This window comes from Salvia hispanica, chromosome 1 (assembly GCF_029641045.1).
Source record: "Salvia hispanica isolate PSC_SH4W2 chromosome 1, Shi_PSC_v1, whole genome shotgun sequence".
Lineage (NCBI taxonomy): Eukaryota > Viridiplantae > Streptophyta > Magnoliopsida > Lamiales > Lamiaceae > Salvia > Salvia hispanica.
Window position 1 is genome coordinate 60,469,566 of NC_142692.1, and position 26,876 is coordinate 60,496,441.

Sequence of the window (26,876 nt, forward strand, 5' to 3'; positions counted from 1 at the left end):
TGGGCCTCTTGAGAAGTAATTTGAGGAATTTACATTGGGCCGGAAATGGTGTTTGTTTGGGCCAAGATTTAATTATGAGAAGTTGGAATTATTTAAGAATTGAGATGTAGCCCAATTAATTAATTTCCGAATAATTTATTTAGGTTCCGGGAAAATAAAGTAGAAAAGTGGGAGACGCGAAAGTCGACCGGCGTCGCCCCGCGACGCCTTGGGCGGCCACTAAGGAAATGGGAGGAAAGAGAGACGACGTTCTCGAGCCATGAAAATAATTAAGTTTAATAAAGAAGTGCTATTAATTAAATTTCCCGATTTAATTAATATGCAAGTTTCTAAAAATTCCCTAGAAGTGAACGAAGGATAAGAGAATTAATTAGGGGCATGCATTCCTAAGTATGAGTTTTTGTCTCGAGTCTAATTAGTATGTTGTTATGTTATGTTTTTCACAAAGGACTATCTCCGCAAGTTAAGATCAGAGCGAGAAATTCAAGTAAAGGAAATTAAGCGAACAAGGTGGGCTTTCGAACTAAAGTGTTTTTACGTGGGCTTTCTGTTAATGTTACAGCTTTTACGAGAAATATATTTTTAGTGAGCTTTCAGTTTAAAGTATGTTACAGTTTTATGAGAAGTATTATGTTTAGAGTACAGTTTTTATGAAAAGTGCTATTGTGATATGATATTACGTGAGCCTTATACGAATGTGCTTTCAGTTATTTACGTTCCCAGTACGAATGCTTTCAGTTATTTAAGTTATCAGTATGTTTTGTCTTGCCAAGTTTTATTTTGAACTTTGCCTATCTGTTTGTCTAGCAAGGGCGACGTCCCTACTGGACCAGGAGTTCGTGAATTTCGGTTCACCAGAAATTAGTGAATGCGGGTTTGTAAGTGGGGTCAGCCCATACATACCCGGTTCACTCAGTTCAGACATGGCATTAGTTCCAGGAAAAATAGATCATGATCACATATTTTACTTAGAAAATGCTTTTAGTGTCCTCGGGCCTTTTAAGATAAAACCCCGAGCTAACTCAGTAGTGGCTTGACAAAACTAGTTTTCTTTTCAGCAAACGGCACGTGTCCACTGAGTACACCAAGTACTCAGCCCTGCATATGTTTTAAAAATGTGCAGGTTGAGCAGTGATGACGGCGGGCGGTGTTGAGCACAGACAAATGAAGATCCTTCGATAGAATAGCACTTGGATGCGTCGTGTCTCCATACACGATGTCATCTGCTCTTGACTCTTCCGATGCAGATTAAAAGTCGAGTTAACATTCTCTGTATTATGCACTCTGATACATATTTTTCCAAGTTATTTCAGTTCAAGTTCAGTTGTGCCACCGTTTTCCCCCTTTCTTCCCCGCTTCTTTCATCCTCCCCTAGTCGCGATCAACCGAGCTTTCTATCCTTAGAAAGTGCGGTCGTGACAGAGTGGTATCAGAGCAATTTTTCTTTTCGCTCTGGACCCAAGAGTCTTCTTTCGCCGACGGGGAGGCAGAACTCGGCGACATCGGCTCGCTGAGGTGACTGTCGCTGCAGAAGAGGATGACAGCGGCGCTGCCTCGGCAGCGTCAATTGTGAAATGCGACAATGGCAGTGCTGCACCGCTGTGTAGCACGGAGAGAGAGAGAGGCGATGCCTCCTCCTCACTTCCGGCGGGACTCCGGAAACTCCGCGAGGCGTCTGCAGGCCACGGCTGAGAGAGGCAGAAGGAGGCGATGCCTCCTCTGTGCTGCTGGACTCGCCGAGGATGAGAGCGCTCGACGGAGGGCGTGAGACGGAGGCAGCAGACGTGAGTCTCCGGCGAGTGTCGTGGCTGCCTCGCGAAGGAGGCAGCAGCGAATGGAGATGAGCGGCGGTGGGTCTATTCGTCGAGCAGTCGGAGACGAGGTAGGAGGCGCTGTGCGCTGCCGGCGACGCAGAGGAGGCGCCGACCGGAGCAGCATCGGGCGCGAGGTGAAGACGCCGCTGTGCCCTTCTCGCTTTGGAGAAATTCAAATTGGAAAAAAAGAAGAGGTCACTCCGGCGTGGATTCGCCGGAGGAGGGTGACAGAAGAGAGAGGCGTGAGGAAGAGAGGTGCCGCTGCTTCTCTATTCTTCCGTCTAGGGATTTTATTTTGGAAGGTGAAATTTGGGGATTATCAAGTGTGGTAAAGGAGTATATTTGAGAATAGAATTTGGGCCAATCTTTTGAGATAAGTTTGGGCCAAACTAATTAAAATGGTTGGGCTACTTTTAGTTTTAAGTTGGGCTAAGGAATAAGTTAAGTTGACTAGTCACCAACTTAAATCTTGGGCTCGTTTGAAATGATGGTCGCTAATTAATTTCGAGACGATGAAAATAAACCTCGGATTTATTTTAATGCTTGAATAAATTACATGGAAAATAATACTCCCAGAGGTAATGAATTATTTCCTAAACCTCTACCATAAATTAAATCTCCCGATCTAATTAATGTTTAAGGTTCCTAGAACTTTTTAGAAAAATAAGAGAAAGAATAAATGAGCACGCACTTAGGATGCATTCACGTTTAAGCTTAATTGATTTCTTAAAGTCTAATTAAGTATTATTTTATTTCTTAAAGGGACGTATTCGCACGTCGTTTAAGACCAAGTCAAAGATTTTTCCCGAAAAGACTTAAGCTATCGAGGTGGGCATTTCTTCCAAAATGTGAACTTGCCTTTTAGCATGATTATGTGAAAATTGTGCTATTTATGTTTTGTCATGCCGCTTTATGTTTTATGGATTACCTATCTGCTTGGCTATGCCAATTATGTTTAATCGAATTCGGGTCCCAGTAGGGAAGTAAAGCCTACTCGGACTAGTGTACACATATGGGGATCGTGAGCTAGTTTTTAAGTTGGCCGGTCCAGTGACCGTCGTGGAATGTGGCCACATTCCCGGTTCACATACGTTTCAGATATGGTATATATGTTATGTGATTGCGCAATCAACTTTACGAACAAAAGAAATTTTAGTGACTCGGGCCCTTTAAGTTAAAACCCCGTGTTCACTCAACTGGCTGACAAAACTTTTTACGAAAATTATGTTTCGGCAATGTGCCCACTGAGTATATCAAATACTCAGCCCTGCATGTTTCTTTTCTAATGTGCAGGTTGAACGTGTACGAGGAGGCGAAGGTGTTGTTGGGAAATGATCATTAATAAGTAGTTAGGTAGCCCAAAGTAGTATGTCTTCATACATACTATTTTGTCTTGGACTCTTCCGCTGCAGTAGAACTATGTTCTAGGAATGTATGATTTCAGTCTTGACACTCTGACTTTCTTTTGACTATGTACCCATTTGCCTTCGAAACTATTTCCTTGAGTTGAATTGTTTCTGTTATGCTTAATTCATGAGTGATGAGTTTATATTAGTCGCGAAATAGCTACGTTCACTAGCACTAGGGAGTTGTGGTTGTGACATATGTAGATTAAGAAATTGTATTTTATCAAGACCTAGTCTTTCAGTAGATAGCATAAAGACATGTCTTGCTGTTAGATCCGTTCAGTGCTATACCACACTAATGTCATCTTATTTCAGTAAGGCTTAGAAATATGCAGACTGACATTGCAACCTTTCACGATAGGTAGTCTAAGCCTATCTAGGTTGTGAAATTATTCTTTTTCTTTTGCAAAGCATTGCATAGATCTGACCGTGTTACCTTAAAGTGGACGCCGCCCACAACCGGTATACTAAGCAAAAGACTTAGACTTTGTTTGCTTCTTATACATTTAAATGTTTATAAAACATCTTATAAATACACAAGCAAACACAATGTAATAATATACTGATTCTATTCATGCAAAACTGCTCGAATAATACTGAATCGGGTTAAAAGTGGATTATAGAGTTTTACGTATACAAGCAAGATTCTATTCGAGCAAAACTTGCTCGAAACATGCTTTTCAGTATACCAAACCTAACAATCCCAATTTTGCAGTATTAATTTAAAAATTTATATTTTCGTAATTTCACATACTATTATTAATAAAAAAAATTCTACAAGGATTAAATAGCTAATGTCATATGCTTGAATATTTTCAAAATATTACTCATGTTTTAATTTTATCATGAATGACAGGAAACTATGCAAATTTTTATATAAAGATTGGATATTCATATGATGTTAAAAATTTCAGTTTGAACTAAATTAAAATTATTAATAAAATATTAATAAATATAAAATTGTCTTAAAGTTAGGATTACATTAACAAATTAGTTCGATGATATATAATGAATATTTTTTAAAATTTCGGTGTTTCAAGAAAATAATACTGTATCATTTAATTAAATATGAAATATTTTTATTTTGTATATTATTGATTCAGATTTTATTTCATAAATAACTTCACTTTTCCATATTTTTGTTGTTTCTCAATGAATTTCCTATATGATTAAACTAGTATATTTTTACCACTACTAGAAATAGAGGAATATAAGAATTTTTTTTTTGTACAATTATTGACAACTTTAATCTTGTATGGAGTATATAAACTTATTAGAATATCACATAAGAAGTAGCTGACATAAATGTGATAGAATTCATATGTCAGCGAATTTAGGGATTGCCAAAAATACCCTTAAGCCATTTGGGCATTTTCGTCCGAAAAGTGGCTAAAAAAACATGATTCGTGATTATGTATAACGTTTGGGCAAGTTGTATGGCGACCGTCGGCGCCCGGCGGTCAGAGCTATGTAGCGGCCCGCCTCGGAAATTTACACTTGGAAAAGAGTCTCGCCCGGCGACCGCCGGAAGTCATGCGGCAGTCTGCCGCCGAAGGAACAGAGACTCTGGACTACAATGCGGCGACCGCCGACAAAGGTTCGGTGGCCCGCCGGAGAAAGGCGGCGAATCCGATCAGACCTAGATCTGCTCCAAGATTTACCATATTTTGAATATCTTTTCCTTCTACAATGAGGATTGACTTTCCCTTATATATAGGACCTCAAGCTTCATCAAATTAATGTTTCTTTTTGCAACATAAATTCTCAGAGATTAAAATCTAGAGTATATCTTTGTGCAAGGAGTTGAAGAAGGATTTCAAAAGCATCAAGAATGACAAGGATTCAACCTACGGGTTTTATTTGCTTTAGTTTTATGTTCAAATTGTCTTCCATTCAATCTATGTGTTTAGCTTATTTCAATATGTGTAACTAAACTCATAGGATTCTAGGGATGTGTTAGTAACGACTTTGGTTGTACAATTCCATTTTTCTATTTAATATCCGTTTTGTTTTTACTTTGTTTCTTCCCTAAGTAAGTCTGATGCTGCATGATTGAGTGACACAATCTTGCATGCTTTAATATAACTTGCTTCATAACTGTGAGAGGGTTCTAGCGAGTTAGATCCACTTAGTAGACGCTACAGTTAGCTTCCTTTAAAACGGCACTGTTAATTGAGAATTAGGACTTTTCAAGGGTCTTAGGAGCTTTATGGAGTTACGTGTTAGGATTGACAACCCTAATCTTGTAATCAACGTTTGCATCGCATGAGCATAAGCTAGGTGACTCGTCCTATCAAAGTAATAACTGTGCTAGGGTATTGTAGTTTGGAATTTGTATAACCATAACTGTGAACGCACATCCCTGGGATTCCCTTATCTCTATATTTTATCTCTGCGATTTATTTGCAATAAGTTGTTATTTGTTTTCTATTATTTTTTATTTTCAAAAAGTTTTCAAAATCTTTCGTTTCTCCAGATAGTAATTGAGTCTTAGTAGAAGATAGATAGTCTGTGTTTGTTTTCTCCGTGTTCGATATCTGATACTGATCTTTAGCTATACTATTGAAGAGCTGTTTTTCTTTTTTTAATAACGTGTTTAGACTGTGTGCACAGAAAAGAATAACAAGTTTCCTAGGTCCAGCAAATCCACTAGATCACAGGGTCTAGGAGCTCACTGGTCGTTGGAAAATCTCGGTCGTCGGACACACAGAATACTTCTTCAAAAACCCTCAACCACTTATACTAAAATTTAGCATAGGGAAGTAGGGATCTGTTAGAGTTTGTATACTAGAAATCACGTTTCGAGTGATTGAATACTGTAAAACTCTTATTTTATTTTCCAATAAATAAAACAGATTATTTTTGTCATAATGTTGTTATGTTTTACATTTAATGGATGTTAATGCATGTTTAAATGTATAAGTTAACTTAACAAAGTCTAAGTCTTTTGTTTTAGTAGACCGGTTGTGGGCGTCGTCCACTTTAAGGTAATACGGTCAGTTCTAAACAAAGAAAAAGATGAATTTCACAACCTAGATGGAATTTGACTACCCATCGAGAAAGGTTGCAATGTCAGTCCGCATATTTCTAAGCCCTACTGAAATAAGATGACATTGGTGTGGTATAGCACTGAACGGATCTAACAGCAAGACTTGCCTTAGGCTATCTACTGAAAGGCGAGGTCTTGATAAATATTTATTTCTTAATCAATGTAGGTTAGCATTGAGCATACGGTATTGATTATGCATTACTTTGACTTATCAAATGGTGCGGGTTTTTCGTAACCCAATAATCCTGATATATTGGGTAGTGGTGATCAATATCTAGCGGTGCTAGGATTGCTATTATATTGAATCGTGCACGAGCTGAGTCTCGTTTGATAATGTCCTCAAGAGGAGCGCGAAACGAGGTTTTATTATTCGGAACCTAGCTAGTTGGAGTGTGATTACTCTATGAATAATAAATAAGTGTTTCATGCTAAGTCCACTCTTGGAATTAATAAGAAGTTAATTAATTAAGTCAATAGCAGACATTAATTAATTAATGGACATTTTAATCTTAAGCACGGGAAATGAAAGTTAAACGAAAACCCGGATTACTTATAATTTCGGATTTGGATGGGGAGAGTTCAATATTACTTCTGTAGTGGCTGCTCGTAATATTCCAATTATAACTTATATTAAATTGTGGGTTCAATTTAATTAGTAAAAAGTAAATTGGATGAGCCCATATCCAAAACCTTCCATAGATCCCTGTCTGGGCCCAAAAGGAACTTAATATAAATAGGAGAATAAAGGAGACAGAAATAACACAATTCAGATTAGTGTAATTTTCGAAAATTATAGCTCCTAGCTGTAGAGATTTTCGAAATCCCCTCCTATTCCAAAAAGGATTTCTTCTGTCTTCTTTATTTAAGTCCTAGTATTCTAGTAAGATCAGCCCACACTGATATTGGGATACAGTTCGGGAACCAGAGAGAAGATTTGTGGTTTAGTACTCAAAGCATCACGTGGAGAAGAAGCTAGCCATCTTCAATTCTTTGGAGAATTAATTAGGTATTTTTCTGCTCCGTAGAAAAGCATGTTTTAGGTTTTCAATATTCTTAAAGCATGATTAATTCAAGTTATGAGCATGATACATGTGATAATTACGCGAATAGCTTTTGTCTAAATAATCTGCTAAATAGATCTGATTATTATGTGATTGTTATTTATGTACCCGCTTCCGCTGCCGGTTCCATCAATTGGTATCAGAGACAGTCTTTGGCTCTGATTATTTGGATTTAAATTTCGCGAAATTCATGTATGCATGTCTTATTTGATTACGAAGCATGTTCTTGTTTTATTGTTTATGTTTATGCATGTTGAACTCAAGAACATTCGAATCATAGAACTTGAATTATTCGAACGAACGAGACGTGCGATTCGTCGGCGCTTGCGCCGAGACGAATCGCATTACGTGCGATCGGAGTGGGTTATCGAACTAAGTGGGAGCCGAGGGCGACGGGCATGAGGCGACGCGCCGGCGAGGAAGGTCTCGCGCGCGCCACCAGCCAAGCCCGATGAAACCCTAGCCGGCCCAGACGGAGTTCGACGTTTCGCCGGCGTCAGACAAGGTTGCGAGGGCCGTCGATCACGCGGCGACGCGCTGGCGAGCATGGGCTCGTGCGCGCCGCCGGTGGAGACCGTGGCCCTTCGCCGGAATCTGCTGTCGCGCGAACAACCGGCGCGGTGGCTCGTCCGAGAGTTGCCGAGGCGCCACCTAACCCTAACCCTAACCCTAGAACCCTAGTCGCCAAGCCCTGACGTCGTCAGACCAAGAGCAGCCATGCCTCTCGAGGCGGCTGCTGGTTCTCGCGAGGATCGCCGGAGCAGTGGGAGATCGCCGGAAAAGCCGCGGCTTCGGCCGCGTTTCTTGATGACAAGCGACGGAGGGATATCGCGGCGAACTCGCCGCGAAGGGAGGAGGAAGCAAGACGCGCAATCGCGCGACTTTCCGGCGGCTGTCGGGCGGCATTTTCACCGCTCCGGCGAGAGTCTCCGGAGGATGCGTTCAAATCTTCGTCGTGTGGATTCGTGCAAATCTCGAATCGCAAGATAATGACGAAAGATTATTTTAATGATTATTTAATTCCTAAATTAATAGATATCATTAAAAATAATATTATTTAATGAAATAAAATATTTTGGGAAGATTTCCCTAGATTTTAGGAATATTTGGATTATTTTCTATATCTATGAATATTTTATATCCTAGATGATATAGATGAGAATAATTTAATAGTTTCCTAAATATAATATATCTGGAATCTATAATAAGATAGATATATAAGATTACATTAAATAATATAATTTAATATTCTTCCTAAATCTTGAACTTGGAAATTATATGAATTTAATTTTTCATGTCTAATTAAGATTATAAATAATGTATTTTATTTTAGATATATCTTATAGTATGACATGAATAAAAAATTAAATTCTAGATTAATAATTTCTATAATAAGACTTTAAAGATTATAAAAGATTTAATTATCCAGTAAATTAAATACCAACAGAATTTAATTAGTCTTAATTTGCCTTAAGGCTAAAGGATAATTAATTAAAACCATAACCCAAATGTCTAAGCGATAATTATGAACTTATAGTTTATATATGGTCTCCATCGGTTGGACTGCCACATTTTGTGAAGCTGATTTTCTAATATTATCGCCACCTACAGAGTAGGGACAATAATCCTACGAAAACAGTAAGTTCATAAGGGCGGACTTCTCAAATAATAAATAGAATGAACTAGAAAGTGGTTCCTAATATTATCGCCACCTACAGAGTAGGGACAATAATCCTAAGGAACTGCGAGTTTCAGGGTTCAATCAGAATTTATGAGATAGCTTGGTTTTGTTATCAACACATGAACATTGTTATGGCTTAGGCAGCATTAGATATGTCGACCTCCAGAGGAGGAAGCTATTGATATGTCGGTGTTGTGACCAGTAAATTGTCGAAATTTTAATGTGTATTAACCTCCAGAGGAGGATACAATTTATTAATTTTGCTGTTGTAAGATTTTGAAAAGTTTTATGGTTAATCTACTCAATTTCCTTACATAAGTTTATGACAAATAGTAAAATCTTCTGTTTGCAGTGCAATAAAATCCGTCAAGATGTCCTTTAATCCTCTTTCTGCCATTCTCAAAGAAAACAAACTCGAAGGCCAAAATTACATCGAATGGAAACAAAACTTGGATATCGTTCTCACAGCCGAAGAGTACAAGTTCGTGCTCACTACTCCACGCCCAGCTGTGCCGGCTGCTAATGCCGCGCAAGCATTGCGAGATGCGCATAGACGGTGGCATAAGGCGAATGAGATGGCTAAGTGCTATATGTTGGCTTCTATGTCATCAGTACTCAAGCATCAGCATTCAGCCATGGAAACTGCCGCCGAGATCATGACAAATCTCGCGAATCTTTTTGGTACTCAGAATCGAACGGCTAAGTCTCAAGCCTTTCGGAGTATCATGACGAAGTCTATGAAGGAAGGCTCGTCTGTGAGGCAACATGTCCTCGAGATGATGAGCCACCTCAACCAGATTGAGGTAATGGGAGGGACGATTGATCCCGAGTCCCAGGTTACTATTATCCTTCAGAGCCTTCCCCCTAGCTTCCAGCAGTTCAAGCTCAACTTTGAGATGAACAAGCGTAATTATACTTTGGCAGAGCTGCTGACTGAACTTCAGTCGGCGGAGGACCTTATGGTTCAGGCTAAGGTAGCCATGTTGAGTTTGGCGCCTAATTCCTCTGCTCTAAGCCTAGAAAAGGAAAGAAAAAGGCACCGAACCCAGTGGCAGCTAAGAATGCTAAGGGAAAGAGGAAACAGCGGGGTGAAAAGAAGCAAACAGGAAAGTGCTTCAAGTGTGGAGAGAAAGGTCATTGGAAGCCAGATTGTCCTAAAAAGGGCAAGGCTACAGGTATGCACCATGCTCTAGTAGTTGAGTCATGTTTGGCTTCGACGTCTACTCATACTTGGGTTATTGATACTGGAGCAACTGATCATATATGTTTTGATCCTGACTTAATGCAGGTGACAAGACGGCTACATGATCGTGAGATCGAAGTCCAGCTGGGCGACGCTACGAAAGTGGCGGCCGTTGCAGTGGGAGACGTTTATTTACGTTTTTCTAGTGATAGATTTTTGATTTTGAAGAATGTTTTGTTGATACCTTCTTTTAGAAGAAATTTAATTTCAGTTTCTAAATAGTCTTTTGATGGATATTCGATTTCTTTTAATGACAATTGCGTTATTAAGAAAGATGGTTCTTATATCTGTCGTGGTATCATGGAAAATAATCTGTACACAATCACTTCTACACAATTTAATCAACGTAAATCAGAACTCAATAATGCATCGAAAATTTCTAAGAAAAGAAAAGAACCTTCAACTTCAATGAATGAAACGTACTTATGGCACCTTAGACTTGGCCATGCCAACGAAAGAAGAATTCATGCGATGGTTGATCAAGATCTTATCAAAGGTCTTGAGAAGGAACCATTTTCGAAGTGTGAATCCTGTCTCGAAGGCAAGATGACTAAGAGACCTTTTAGGTCAAAGGGAAATAGGGCCAAGGAAGTACTTGAGCTCATTCATACTGATGTGTGTGGACCAATGTCAACCGAGGCAAGGGGCGGTTTTCGATATTTCGTCACCTTTACAGATGACTACTCGAAAATCGGATACGTCTATTTGATGCGCTACAAGTCTGAAACTTTTGACAAGTTCAAGGAGTTTAAGTCTAAAGTAGAGACGCATCATGGAAAGAGTATCAAATGCCTGCGATCTGATCGCGGAGGCGAGTACCTAAGTGCCGAGTTTTTGGACTATTTATCAGTAGCTGGGATTGAATCCCAAACGACTGCGCCAGGCACACCCCAGCAGAATGGCGTGGCTGAAAGAAGGAATAGGACCTTATTGAATATGGTCCGCTCGATGATGAGTTATGCACGGTTACCTGTTTCGTTTTGGGGTCATGCTTTGCTTTCAACAAACTATCTCTTAGACAACTTACCTTCTAAATCTGTTCCTACTACCCCATATGAGTTGTGGAATGGGCGTAAGCCTAATCTAGAACATCTCAGAGTATGGGGGTGTCCGGCTCATGTATTGGAAAAGGATCCAACTAAGCTGGAGTCTAGGACTGAGGTTTGTGTGTTTATAGGATACCCTAGAGGAACGAAAGCTTATGAATTCTATAGTCTCAGAGATCAGAAAGTGATTGTGAGCACTCATGCCACATTCTTAGAGGAAGACTATGTAATGAATCATAAGTCCAGCAGTGAGATAGCTCTTGAAGAGCTAACTCAAGTCACAACTTCCATTAACCAAGAACAATCACCTAGTGTGACAACAATTCCAGAAATTTCAACTGATACTCCAAATATTGTAGTGCCGCGCCGTAGTGGGAGGGTCTCTCATGAGCCCGATAGATACATTGGTTTGGGTGAGCGCATGGATCACTCCTCGGACAGCAATGTACTTGACCCCTGGAATTTTGCAGAGGCGCAGGCAGATGTCGATCATTGCGAATGGGTGAAAGCAATGGATTCGGAACTACAATCAATGGTAGACAAAGACGTCTACGATTTGTCTGTCCTACCCGAAGGCTGTACTGCCATTGGGAGCAAGTGGATATACAAACGTAAACGTGGACCCGATGGAAGAGTTAAAGTCTTCAAGGCAAGACTAGTGGCTAAGGGGTATACCCAAAAGGAAGGCATCGATTACGATGAGACCTTCTCCCCAGTGGCCATGCTCAAATCGATCCGTATACTTTTGTCTATAGCAGCTTACATGGATTGGGAAGTATGGCAGATGGACGTTAAGACTGCGTTTTTAAACGGGAGTCTTGAGGAGACCATCTACATGGAACAACCCGAAGGCTATGTGGTAAAGGGCAAGGAACACATGGTTTGGAAGCTTAAGAAGGCCATTTATGGCCTCAAGCAAGCATCTAGATCATGGAACCAGTGTTTCGATCAAACAGTTCAAAAGTTTGGATTCGAAAAATGCCCTAATGAAAGCTGTGTGTATAAGAAGGTTGAAAAAGGAAATGTTGTGTTCTTAGTTTTGTATGTAGATGACATTCTTCTAATTGGAAACAATAAAAAGATGTTGTCATCAGTGCGAACTTGGTTGTCCAGCCAGTTCGAGATGAAAGATATGGGTGAAGCAGGACACATTCTCGGTATCAAGGTTCTTAGGAACCGAGCTAAGAGAATGTTGTGCTTATCCCAAGAATCTTACATCGAAACAGTACTTAGACGATTTAGCATGCAAGATGCCAAGAACGGTTTTCTACCTTTTAGACATGGCATCCATTTATCTCAAGAGATGTGTCCTAAGACAGCATCTGAGATAGCAGAGATGAGAAGAATACCATATGCCTCGGCAGTTGGTAGTCTCATGTATGCTATGCTTTGTACTATACCCGATATCTGCTTTGCTGTTGGCATGGTAGCAAGATATCAATCTAATCCCGGCCAAGGACATTGGACTGTCGTAAAGAACATACTCAAGTACCTTAATCGGACTAAGGACTATGTTCTAGTTTACAATGCAGCCGAGCTCTGTCCTTTAGGATATACAGATTCAGATTTTCAATCTGATGTAGATTCGAGGAAATCAACTTCCGGATATGTGTTCACCTTAGGAGGTGGAGCCGTAATTTGGAAGAGTGTAAAGCAGAAATGCATTGCAGACTCTACCATGGAAGCCGAATATGTGGCCGCTTCGGAGGCTGCAAAAGAGGCTGTATGGCTTAAGAACTTCCTTCTGGACTTAGGAGTGGTCGCGAATATGCCCAAGAGCATCACCATTTATTGCGATAATTCTGGTGCTGTGGCAAATTCGAGGGAACCGCGGGCTCATAAGGCGAGCAAGCACATAGAGAGGAAGTATCATATCATTCGAGATATAGTGCAGAGAAGAGACATACAAGTGGTCAAGATTGAGTCAGAGAACAACCTGGCAGATCCTTTCACGAAGGCATTAGCGGTAAAGCCGTATGAAAGCCATGTTGAAGGAATGGGAGTTCGACTAATTCAAGACCTCAATCCGCTTTCAGTATAAGTGGGAGAATATTAGACGTTAGCACATTTTTTTTGTATACTCGAAAGTGTTTTGAGTATAAGTGGGAGATTGTTAGAGTTTGTATACTAGAAATCACGTTTCGAGTGATTGAATATTGTAAAACTCTTATTTTATTTTCCAATAAATAAAACAGATTATTTTTGTCATAATGTTGTTATGTTTTACATTTAATGGATGTTAATGCATGTTTAAATGTATAAGTTAACTTAACAAAGTCTAAGTCTTTTGTTTTAGTAGACCGGTTGTGGGCGTCGTCCACTTTAAGGTAATACGGTCAGTTCTAAACAAAGAAAAAGATGAATTTCACAACCTAGATGGAATTTGACTACCCATCGAGAAAGGTTGCAATGTCAGTCCGCATATTTCTAAGCCTTACTGAAATAAGATGACATTGGTGTGGTATAGCACTGAACGGATCTAACAGCAAGACTTGCCTTAGGCTATCTACTGAAAGGCGAGGTCTTGATAAATATTTATTTCTTAATCAATGTAGGTTAGCATTGAGCATACGGTATTGATTATGCATTACTTTGACTTATCAAATGGTGCGGGTTTTTCGTAACCCAATGATCCTGATATATTGGGTAGTGGTGATCAATATCTAGCGGTGCTAGGATTGCTATTATATTGAATCGTGCACGAGCTGAGTCTCGTTTGATAATGTCCTCAAGAGGAGCGCGAAACGAGGTTTTATTATTCGGAACCTAGCTAGTTGGAGTGTGATTACTCTATGAATAATAAATAAGTGTTTCATGCTAAGTCCACTCTTGGAATTAATAAGAAGTTAATTAATTAAGTCAATAGCAGACATTAATTAATTAATGGACATTTTAATCTTAAGCACGGGAAATGAAAGTTAAACGGAAACCCGGATTACTTATAATTTCGGATTTGGATGGGGAGAGTTCAATATTACTTCTGTAGTGGCTGCTCGTAATATTCCAATTATAACTTATATTAAATTGTGGGTTCAATTTAATTAGTAAAAAGTAAATTGGATGAGCCCATATCCAAAACCTTCCATAGATCCCTGTCTGGGCCCAAAAGGAACTTAATATAAATAGGAGAATAAAGGAGACAGAAATAACACAATTCAGATTAGTGTAATTTTCGAAAATTATAGCTCCTAGCTGTAGAGATTTTCGAAATCCCCTCCTATTCCAAAAAGGATTTCTTCTGTCTTCTTTATTTAAGTCCTAGTATTCTAGTAAGATCAGCCCACACTGATATTGGGATACAGTTCGGGAACCAGAGAGAAGATTTGTGGTTTAGTACTCAAAGCATCACGTGGAGAAGAAGCTAGCCATCTTCAATTCTTTGGAGAATTAATTAGGTATTTTTCTGCTCCGTAGAAAAGCATGTTTTAGGTTTTCAATATTCTTAAAGCATGATTAATTCAAGTTATGAGCATGATACATGTGATAATTACGCGAATAGCTTTTGTCTAAATAATCTGCTAAATAGATCTGATTATTATGTGATTGTTATTTATGCACCCGCTTCCGCTGCCAGTTCCATCAGGATCGATCCCACAGAGACGGATGCGTAATTAAATATGCTCAAGGATTTGGAAATTATTTTTGGGTTGGCTGCTGCCACGCATTTTTGGGTTGAGGAAATTAGACTAAACTTGGAATTGAAATCTGCTACGCTAACAACTAGATCTAGGCAGAACAGAAATCATGCATGTAAACTGGAAATCGAGACAATCACTAGATCTAAGAAACTATTCTAAATTACCTAGACCTGGGAAATAAACTGACGGTGGGGACCATGGCTGAAAAAAGCAGAGTACGGACGAAAAGCTGGAAAAACAACTAACTAAAGTACTAACTAACAACGACATCATCTTCTTCAAATCAAATTGCATCAAAACTCAGTAGAAATAGGTATGAAGCGTAATCGGAAAACAAAGCAGACTGGATTTAAGCAATTTAACGAAGAACAATTAGGAACTAACCTGTAACGCCCCACTTTTTCAAACCCTAATTTTCGGGTTATAAAATTTTTGCATTAAATGCCTTAAATGCTATGATATGTGGATTAATTGATGAGTGATTAATTACATGGTGTCTTTGTGACCTAATTGCGTATGAGAATTGAGATTGAGTTGAATAGTCAACTTGTTGAAATGTTGACGTGGCTATTGAATAGTCAAAGATGTGGAAAATATGACATGGCCGTTGAAAGGTCAATGCGTCGAGAAAATGAAGTGAAAGTGAAGAAATGATTGATTTGGTGTGAATATTTGATGCGGAGTAATATAATTGTGGTGAATTATTTTCCTAAGGGATGAGTGAGAATTAAATTGGAGCATTATTTAATCATGTGGAATTATTCGATCCCTCCTATTCTTACTTGGAGAAGAAATCCTATTTTTCTTGGATTTAATTATTTATTTGGGATAATTATCCAAATTAAATCCAAAGTCCGATTATACTTTAATTCCACCTTGGAATTTTCGAACCACCACTTTGATTTTCCATGAGATTTTCGAAAATCTCATATATTGGAGAAGAGGGAATTGTTTATTATATTATTTGACCTCTTATTTATTCTCTTCCATGAATAAATATAAATATGCTAGAATATCTTACCATATCTTGCCATATCTAAGAAGATCTTGCCATATCCTAATTAAATTAGGATTTTAATTAATTCTTTGTGGAGAGAAGTGAATTCACACCACTTTTATATTGATTGGGGAGTATTATTATTTTTATTCGTGCTTCGTGATATATTATTCTACTCCGTGAAATATTTGAATTTAAATCTTAGGCTAATCTAAAAGCCTAGAATTCGAAATCCCCTACTAATTCTCTTCAAATTTTCGGTCCTTCAACAAACAAATCTTCCCAAATCTTGATTTATTTAACTATTGGATTATATCTTGCACTCTATAAATAAGAGTGAGAATCCAAAACCCTAGCATCAGAAGAAAACCGCCCCCCCCCCCCTCTACTTCACGTCGCTCTTTTCTCTCCCCACTCTCTCCAAATTTTCTTCATCTTTTCTCCAAGATTTCTTCATCAATTGAGAAGAATTCAAGTTGAAATCCAAGAGTTTATTGAAGAATCAAGGCTATAATTTGTTTCTACCGATTGTTCTTTTGGAAAAAGGTACTTTAATTTTGATCTTCTCTTCTTCTACCGATTAATCGGTGTTCTTGAGTCCACATGCGTTTAGTTTGAGTGAAGGGGAATTAAAATTGATGAATTTTGGGATGCATGGATGTGTGTGTGGCCGTGTATGCGTGTGCGTGCACGCCTCGGGAGGCGTGCACATGTGTTGTGGTCGTGTGCGTGTGTTGTGTGTGTAGAGCACTCATGCGTGACACGTTTTAATGGTGAAATTGGAGTTGTTATTTGGATAAAAACGATATGATAATCATACTTCGATTTTTGAATGATGATGTTAAAGATTTATCGATGGGAAAAAGGGAAATATGGGAGACATGCATGATTTGAAATCAATGATTGAAACTGATTTGTGATACGCCTAATTTAAAGGTGATACTTCGCGCTCTCAGCGTGATGAATGAGGAGAAGAGAATACTCTCGAGCTAAGCAGACGAGGTGGGCTTTCTTTTAAAATAAGGACATTGTCCTAAACTGATATTGATGAGAATGAGATATGTGTTATCATGCCTTGATTTGTTTTGTCGTGCCTATCCCTCGTGGCTATGCCACTATCGATTTAATCGAATTCGGATCCTTGTAGAGCCGCAAACTCTACTTGGGTTAGTGTACACCAATGTTAGACCGAGTGTCAGCGTACGGGTTGGCCGGTCTAGTGACCTGGATTGCGGCCGCATTCCTTGTCATGTAGAATGAGGATATGGTAAACGTCGATGTGAAAAATGGTTGCGCGACCGTGATATTTGATAAAGAATATATTTTGGTGCCTCGGGTCTTTCTAAAGTTAAAACCCCGATGGACACTTGAAAATGGCATGATAATTACTACTGTTGATAAAACTGTTTCCGGCAATGAGTCCACTGAGTATGATTATAGTACTCAGCCCTGCATGTGTTTTCCCTATGTGCAGGTTGAGCGGTGACGAGCGGGCGGCGGTGTTGAGTAGGAAATAATAACATGATCTGTTGGATCTCTAAGTGTCGTTGTGTCTCCATACATGGCCTCACTTCTTTCTTGGTCGCTTCCGCTATATTATGAAACTTGTGATCTTTTGGTTGGGTTAAACTCTTTTAAATTCGTGGGAATATTTTGGATATGGAACAGTTGAGAATATTTTGGGAAACTTTGATAAGCATTTATTGTGATAGCCTTTTGTTGGATTTCTTTGCTAAGGCATTATTCTTTTCCTATTTAATTGCTCATTAAATGCCTTTGTTAAATCCCTTTCTAAATGGAACCCTAGCCTATGATCTTTGATGCATTTAAGTCCGCCTAGTTAACGATCGCCATTAGCAAAACCGATCTACTGCGACTAGAAGAAGTAAAACAGAAGTTAAACAGAAAACTCAAAATCCATGCACAAATCGATTTCCCCTGTTCAGATCCAACCTCGGATGCTAAATCCACTCCGGATCCAAGCATCCGACACAACTCCGGCCAAAAGTAAATCCATAGCTTCAGATTCAACAAACAACCTCCGATCAACAACAACAACACAGATCCACAGCCGAATTCCCCAGATCAAGCACAGAACTGACCAAAACAGAGATTAACAAACAACTACCGAGATAAAACTTCAAACAAAATTAAATCAGCGTAGATCATCACAAGATAAACACCATCATGAATGAAACTAAATGCATAGATAATAAGTAACAGCAACAACCAAATTGACTTCCAAAATGCGAAGTTCAACGAAATAAAGTGCAAAAACAGAATGAAAGTAGATTGTTTCTTCGCCCTTCACGCGGACGGTGTTACGACTGACTTTCTCGGAAGATGAAACCCTTAGAACCCTAAACTACCCCAGAGCTCTCATTTCCCAAGTGTGTGTTGTGTGTGAGCTAGGAGCAAAATCCGTCCTCATTTGTGTAGTGCATGCTCCTTTATTTATAGGCGTTGAAGTGGGGCCCAACGAGGTATAGATAGTCTTTGTTGCCCTCAGCTATTGACTCCCTTCTTCTAGCCTCCTTTTCCTTCAGTTGTGCGCACTTTTCCTTCATTTCCTTCGCTAGTCCGTTTCCTCTAGCTCTTCCTGGAACTAGCGATTTCGTCACACACCTGACTTAAAAACTTTGTTAGACCCAGTAAAATATAGTGCTTTTCACCACATAACCAATGCATGAAATTAGCCTTATCAACTATATATACTCGTATACTTGTAGGTTTATTTAATGCTAAAAAATAGTGCATCAAGTTTTTGGCGTCGTTGCCGGGAAGACAATTCACTTTGGAGTGATATCTTCAAACGGATAATTTTACTACTTTGGATTTTAATTGCTTTCTATTTTTATTTTTACTTTCAATTAATTTTTGTTTTCGATTCTTGCAGGTTTTGTATGCGAACACGCTCTGGAAAGGACAGCCTAGAACCGCTCGATCTAGAACTTGCAAGAACTCGTAGGAGAATAAGAAGTGAAAAAGGATCAGGATCAATGGGTGACAAAACAGACCTCGAGAAGCTGCAGGAGATGGTCCAGATGTTGATGGACGAGAGAGATACGGAGAGGGCAGCCCACAAGGCTTTGGAAAAGAAGAACAAGGAATTAGTACCTGTGATGAACATGTTCAATCACGGGAATATGATTACTTTTACCGAAGGTCCTCGTATTGATGCTAACAATTTCGAGTTACGCATGACCCTTATACAAAGGGTCGAGCAAACTCCTTTTGCAAGTAGGGCCATAGAGGATGCCAACCGTCACCTCTCCAAATTCGAGGAAATTTCAAACACTCTGAAATTAAATGGTGTCGACAACGATGCCATAAGTGTAAGACTCTTTCCCTTTTCATTAATTGATTCTGCTAAAGAGTGGTTTGAATGCATGCCCATAATAAAGGTCTCCACGTGGAAGGACATTGTAGCTGCCTTCCTCGACAAGTACTACCCGCCAGGCACTATCTTGAAGCTTAAGAGCGAAATTTTCCAGTTCATCCAAGGCCATGACGAGCCCCTCTACAAGACGTTTGCTCGTTTCTAAGCTCTTCTCCGCAAGTGCCCAAACCACGGTTTCACCTTGGACCATCGGGTAGGAATCCTTTATAATAGATTTAACGAGAAGATTTGTGCTATGATTGATTCATTAGCAAATGGAGGATTCTTGAGGAAGAGGGGTGAAGATGCCATGGCGGTAATTGAGGAATTCTCCATCAACAGCATGGGGCAGTCGTAAGAAAGGCACAACATGAAAAGGATAGCTGCCATAGAAGAGGTCGAGGAGAGCTCTTTCGCTAACGAATTGGCCGAGCTCAGAGTTAGGATGGACCAAATGGATGTGTCGAGGAAGGAGGATCCGATTCCACCAACCTCCATCATTGCGGTCTCTAAGCCCGAAACTCCTACCCCAATAGTGGAGGAAATCAACTACATACAAGGAGGCGGTTCCAACAGAAATTACAACAACAATTATCGCCCTAATCAGGGGGCGGTAATTTCAATAATTATAATGAAAACCTTCCTCACCCTAATCTCTCATATTCTAACAATAATTTCTTGCAACCCCCTGCAGGATTTAATGTTACCAAGGGAAGAGTAGTTGAGCCCGTCAAGAAGGAACAAAAGTATGACCAAGGAATCATGAAGATCTTGGAAGTGATCGCACAAGACAGAAATGTGAATGATACCAAGATCGGAGTTGTGGAAGCTAGGATAAACAACCTCGAGCAAGGGATAAACACGATCTCGACTGCCATAGCAAACATCAACACTCAAATGGAGCAAGTCCAAAAAAAAGCTTGATGAGGATAAGGCGAAGGCAGCAGCACGAGTTGATGATATCAACAAGAAATGGGTGGCGAAGAAAAAATCTAGGGACTGCCACCACAGCAGCGGGCCGCCACTGACCCACCGAAAGTAGTTTGCCAGACCGCCGGCGGACAGCCGCACACCCCGCGGCGGGCCGCCGCCGAGAGGGCAGAATCCTCCTCCAAGCAGGAGCTCGTGCGGCATAATGGGATTGTGCTCCCTTTTCTGCCGAAGAGGAAGTTTAAGCTCGAAGAGCAGTTCAAGAATTTCCTAAACATGTTTTGTAAGGTCCATACTAACATCCCTCTAGTTGAATCGCTGCAGGAAATACCCAAATATGCAAAGCTACTAAGGGAGGCGGTGATGAGGATGAAAAAGCCAACCAAAGCTGACCTTAAGCTACCACATCATTGCAGCGAGATCATACAAAAGGAAAGGGCAGTAAAGATGAGAGATCCGGGCCAGTTCATCATTCGGTGCCGGATTGGAGAAGGGAAAGTTGACAAGGCCCTATGTGACTTAGGAACATCCATCAATCTCATGCCACTGAAAAATTACGAAAAGCATTGGGCCACTCAAAACTTCAGACGTGACACTAAGGCTGGACGATAACCCGTCCATCAAAGCAGTAGGTATGATTGATGATGTGTTGGTAAAGGTTGACGATTTCATCTTTCCTGCCGATTTTATTGTGCTTGATATGAAAATGGACAAGAATGTTCCTCTAATCTTAGGCAGAGATTTTCTAGCCACTTGCAAAGCTTTGATTGATGTAGGTTGTGGAGAGATCACAATCAGTGACAATTATAGTCGCTCCACCTACAAGATCGAGAGCGAGATGCTTAAATTTGAGGAAGCAAAGCAGGCTGAGATGGAACGTCAGTACAGGGCAATCATGGTCACGGACTTGACAAAGCCTCATGATCCATTTGAAGTGGAGGACCCTTCAACCTCTACAATCTACATTGTCAACAAGGTAAGTCCTTCTCCCTAAAAGGACGAACCTAACTCTTCAAACTCTGTTTCGCAGAAAAAGAAGCAAAAGAAGAAGAAAGCACCCAAGGATGACCCCGAGATCTATGTGATTAAGACTAATAAGGGAAAATACAAGTGGTGGAAGAAGCTAGGGACCAAGCTGTTCCCAATGCCGATTTTCAACACTAGGATCGCTGATCCGCCCAACTAGTGGGCCACTTCAAGTTGAGCTAACGACTCAAAACAAAAGCGCATGCTGGGAGGCCATCCAATTTTATTTTGTTATTCCTTGTTATTTTCGTTTCTGCTCTGAAAATAAAAAAAATAAATAAATAAATAAAAATATTAATTCGAGTGGCGGTCGCCGCACTTAACACGGCGGTCGCCGCACTTGTGTTCACATGTGCAGGATAGAGTCGGGCCTGGGGCAGGCTTAGGGCGGGTCGGAGTAACCGCTGACCGGGCCCCGACGGCCCGCCAGGAAGCACCATTTTTGACAGCCCGTGTGGTGGCCCGCCAAGATTTTGCACGGCGGTCGCCACGGACAGTCCAGAAACGGGAGACGCCTATATAAGGTATGTTTTCCATTCCTTTTCCCATTCCTTCCTTGCACACACCCCCCACCTTTATAAATCACCAAATTCACACACCCACACTCTCATTCTCTCAATTCTCTCCAAGTTTAGAGTTCTTCTCCTACAATTCTCATACACAAAAGATATGAATCCTAACTCAATTTCTGAGCTTTGCTTTAATTCTTTCGTGGATTTTGGTATTTCTTGGATGAATTGTTCAGTAGAAACTCTTATTTTATGATGGTGGATGATTGTGTGTGCTTATTTTTGAAATTCCATGGTTTAATTTGTATATTGGGTGGTGAATTGAAGTTTGGTGAATAGTGACTCCTTCTTGGTTTTACGTGCTAATATGTTGCAATCATGTTCATAGCATTGTGAGGCTATTATTACTTCCATGAATTGCATTACTTGTGAATTTCAAATAGATTGTTAATTTGTATTGATTTATTATTGATACGTCTCTACATGGGGGATGAATTCACGTTAGAGGATGGATTGAAGTGTCCTATTTTGGATGATTATGCACTACATGTTAACATGCTACCATCTAGGATGCTATGATACACAAACTTGCACATGATTGTTGATTCTTGGTTTACTTGGTTGAATGCAAGTTTGGGGTAACCTTTGATTGCCTATTTGTTGGTATTCTTTTTAAGAATATGAATTTTCTTTTGTAGGATAATGGGATCAAAGGGAAAGCCTGAGAATGCGAAGAACTAGCCTTACCACGGATGAGCAAAAGGCTATGTGGAAGAAGGTGTCGGCAAGAGAGACGACGCCCTCAAGATATTCCCACGATTTCCCTCTCCAAACTTTGGGGATCATGGAGGATTTTTGGGGGTTGTGCGACGTGGGCGACGGGAAGTGGCCATCTTTTAGAAAGCTCACTCTTGAGTTTCTTAGCTCACTCAAGGTTACCAAGGATCGCCGCCACAATGTCCTGCTTAACACCGACTTCCGCCTAGGCAATCGTTGGCACTCGCTTAGCGTGGATAAGCTTAGTGGAGTGTTCCATTGCTTTGACCCCAACCCCGAGGAGGACAATGATTATGATTTTTCTGAGGTTTGGGGCGCGATGACTAATGAGCAAGAGCACGCCGCGGGTTATGCCAAGTCTTCATCGATTCGAAACCCCGTCTTGAGATACATCCACCGCGCTATGACCCAACTCATGTTTGCTAGGATCGATGGGGGTAGTGTCTTCCAAACGGAACTCAATGTGATGTGGTGCCTGCTCAACAAGAAGGGATTCGACTACGGAAACCTCTTTACACTTTATGTGGACCGTGTTAGAGTTTGTATACTAGAAATCACGTTTCGAGTGATTGAATACTGTAAAACTCTTATTTTATTTTCCAAGGAATAAAACATATTATTTTTGTCATAATGTTGTTATGTTTTACATTTAATGGATGTTAATTGCATTTTTAAATGTATAAGTTAACTTAACAAGGTCTAAGTCTTTGATTTAGTAGACCGGTTGTGGGCGGCGTCCACTTTAAGGTAACACGGTCAGTCCTAAACAAAGAAGAAGAAGAATTTCACAACCTAGATGGAATTAGACTATCCATCGAGAAAGGTTGCAATGTCAGTCCGCATATTTCTAAGCCTTACTGAAATAAGATGACATTGGTGTGGTATAGCACTGAACGGATCTAACAGCAAGAATTGCCCTTAGGCTATCTACTGAAAGGCGAGGTCTTGATAAATATTTGTTTCTTAATCAATGTAGGTTAGCATTGAGCATACGGTATTGATTATGCATTACTTTGACTTATCAAATGGTGCGGGTTTTTCGTAACCCAATAATCCAGATATATTGGGTAGTGGTGATTAATATCTGGTGGTGCTAGGATTGCTATTTGAAAGGCCTCTGGGTGGTTTTTCCGGTTGTAATTTAGAATGTATCCAACTGATCAGGAAGAGATTCCTGACCCAGCTGAGTCGTTGGTACGACAACCGAGACCTGGCTTCAAACAAGTTTCCTCAACCCACTTCTACTGATTAGTATAGTGGAGGTAAGGGTCAAATCCCACAAGGATGGACACGTTCGGATAACTGCGGTGACTTTGCTGGGTGGTTTTGGTTAGCTACCAACTTGGGTTGAGATTTTACCTAGGCAAGAAATAAAAGTGGTACTCTACTGACTAGTAGGCGTGAAAATAACAGGCATGTGGTGGTGTTCGTGAAAATAGAGGACAAGGTGTCTCAGAGGCATATGAAAGTAGACAGTTACTAAAAGAGGAAATTAAGAAAACAAGGTATATCTGGTGCCTGGGTGGCTCTCTGACAGGTCTGGACAGTACATCTGAAAAGTAGGGAACAAAAGCAAAAGTAACTTAAAAGTAAAGTGATCCAAACTAAAGTTGATTTTGACGTTTTCTTCTTCACCAAGTATTGACAAAAATCATATGAACATAAACACCATGACTAAACTCAGATTCATAACTTCAAACTCAAGATCCATTGATTAAAATGCTCAAACTTAAAATGAAAGGTGAAACTGCAGTTTTACTTCTACTGACTAACATGCAAGATGGTGATTATAATGCAGAACAAAGACTCATGCATGAAAATTAGACTGAAACATAACTACAACCTCAGATCAACAATTCCAGACAAGAAAACACTTAGAAATTAAAAGCAACGACTAGATCTAACTTTCCTAGGCAGAATGAATCAAACTCGAACCAAAACGACATATGAAATGGAAACTTCATAACTTAAACGTTGGATCTTCACCGAGTATTTCAAAAGGCAACAAAGATAAATGTTTGCGACAAATCCAACGACGAAAACAGGTAAAGATTAAACTAGAAAGCAAAATAACGATTGTTTTGCCACTCCGGGCGATTATACTACTATTACTACGGCAACTGGCTAGAACGATGGATCAATGACTTCTCCGGTAGACTCTTGGACGTCAAGTGACCATAGCTATGGCGAGGAACGAGAGATTGGACAATGTTGTAGGACTGATCTTCTAGAGAGAATTCTACTAAGTGTGTTCGAGAACTTAGAACTCCTAACCGAACTCTAAGGAACCAACTCTATTCTCTTTCTCCAAGTGGCTTCTTTTATAGGGAGGCTTGCCCTTGCTTTTAGGGTAGACTTCCTTCACGTTTTGACTTTTCTGCCCTTGTTAATGATCATCCCAGCTATCCTTCTTCTCCATCTCGAGCCATTTCTCTGGCATGCATCCTGGTTAGTCTTGCACCCTTCTGGCGCCCTTTTCACTTGCGTCACCTGAATCGTCTCCTACTGACTTGGATCCCTTAATCCTGCACACTTGAGCAACTGTTTGCAGATAATACATGCATTTCACGACATACTGACCAGTAACCAAGGCTTAGAATACGACTTATCAAACTGCTCACACTTACCACATGCTTGTCCTCAAGCGTGAAGACAAACAAAAAGAAATAAGTCGAATTCGAGCCTGGTTACTCCCCCTGACCGACTCTACCTAACTAGACTCAATACTCTGACGCAAAGGAAAAGAAAACAAACAACGACACAAACACATAACACATATAGTTAACTTAAACACATAAAACATGATATATTTTCAACCACCCTTTTCCTCGAGATCAGGTGCAATCCGGCCTTAGGCAGCCTTGAACTTCCGCCGCCCCCCTTTTCCTCTCCAGTCAGTATATCTGCTTGTCAGGATCACCCAATCCTAGGCTAAACACTGGGTTCACTCAGTCACTCATTCCTCACAGGGGATGTTAGGACTGTTTTCTCTCAATGCTAAACCACAGATGTTTCGGACTCAGATCTCACGTGCAGCTCTTGAAGGTCTTTAAGGCTTGTAACGGGGCTATTGGTTTGTAATGTTTGGGGTAGTTGTCCCTAAGGCTCTAGGGTTAAAAAACTAACTACTTATTTGATGAGGGAGAACTGTGTGCATGTGGGCTTCTGGCTAGGGCTTCTTCTTCGGCTGGACAATTTCTGACATTGGCTTCCAACTGGTCAGTAGCTTCCTTGTGGCTTCGCCACCCTTATTCCTTCTTCCTCCTTTCTCTTTTTGTGGTCAAGTATTTGCGACCATTTTCTTCACTTTTCTTTTCTATGGCTTTGCCACCCTTATACCTTCTTCTATTTTTGGATCTGGAATTTTTTTCCAGATCGATTTTCTTCTTCTTTCTTTGCCCCTTTTTTCTTTTTTTTTCTTCAGCTGGTTCCTCTTGTATGTCCTCCTGGGCAGTTGCCTCCTTGCCTTATGCCTTGCACGCACATAGTTCCAGTGGCTGATGGGTTATTTCAGGGTATAGATCAGGTTAGAAAGTGGGGTTCTAAGGGTAGGGTTTTTTTTTTTTTACGAGGGGGGTTTCCTACTGCCTTCAGGGTTTGCTACACGCGGTCACCTTGCTCTAGACATCATGTGGTAGCCACTCTTCTTTTTTTCAGTGTTTAGTGGAAAGCAGTTCCACTTTGGGGTTTCTAACTCACCTTTTAAGAGGGCTTTCGTGTCTGACCTAAGGGATTGGTTTTTCCTTCATACTTGCATGATCTATACTGACTAGGGGTTACTGGAGGGGGTGGTTTCTGTTTTCCGGCATGCCTTATCTCCCTCAATTCGAGGCAGTTGAATCTTAAGCCCATTCATAAAAAAAACATAACACATAATTCCTAGACCTAAACAAACCCTAAAAAAGAACTAACATGCACTGACTCAAATAACACATATATACATGTCATACTGGCCATTTGCTCCCCCCTCTCACTTCACAAGTGTCTGCCCCAGATACGGGCTGTGAAGTGAAAATTGGGAATGGCTAGTATGACAGACACACATTTATAACAAACACATATTATATCTAAAAACTTCTCACACTTAGACTATGCAATAGGCTAAGCGGGAGAGCTGCAGATATATACCTAGATTTATAAAACAAAGCAGAATATTTTACAAACATGTTATATAAACATATAAACTCCTCACACTAACTACGCAGTAGGCTAAGTGTGAGTTAACAAAAAACATAATAAAAACACATGCACCGAAGTAGCAAACCCTTTACTTCTCACACTTAGACTATTAAATAGGCTAAGTGTTATCAATGGGGTTTG

At 40.2% G+C, this 26,876-nt stretch overlaps 1 protein-coding gene across 4 annotated transcripts; it reads left to right on the plus strand.

Moving 5' to 3' along the window:
* The first annotated feature begins 246 nt into the window (after positions 1-246).
* LOC125200124 (uncharacterized) lies at positions 247-23,155 on the plus strand. 4 transcript variants are annotated; one of them, XR_007172680.2, is made up of 3 exons: positions 247-510; positions 2,577-2,642; positions 3,108-3,344. XR_007172680.2 is itself a non-coding variant. In XM_089067900.1 (3 exons), the coding sequence occupies exons 1-2, from the start codon at positions 434-436 to the stop codon at positions 19,478-19,480; spliced, it is 726 nt and encodes a 241-aa protein (XP_088924026.1). In that variant the 5' UTR covers positions 247-433; the 3' UTR covers positions 19,481-21,794; positions 22,478-23,155. The 4 variants fall into 4 exon arrangements, 1 of the variants encoding a protein (XP_088924026.1); XM_089067900.1 differs by lacking the exons at positions 2,577-2,642; positions 3,108-3,344 and adding exons at positions 18,832-21,794; positions 22,478-23,155; XR_007172679.2 differs by lacking the exon at positions 2,577-2,642.
* Positions 23,156-26,876: the final 3,721 nt, after the last annotated feature.

Coding starts and splice junctions, on each gene's coding strand:
- LOC125200124 (XM_089067900.1), top strand. CDS start 434: ATGTTTTTCACAAAGGACTATCTCCGCAAGTTAAGATCAGAGCGAGAA. Junction 511..18,831: donor AAGGAAATTAAGCGAACAAG/GTGGGCTTTCGA, acceptor CGATTCTTGCAG/GTTTTGTATGCGAACACGCT.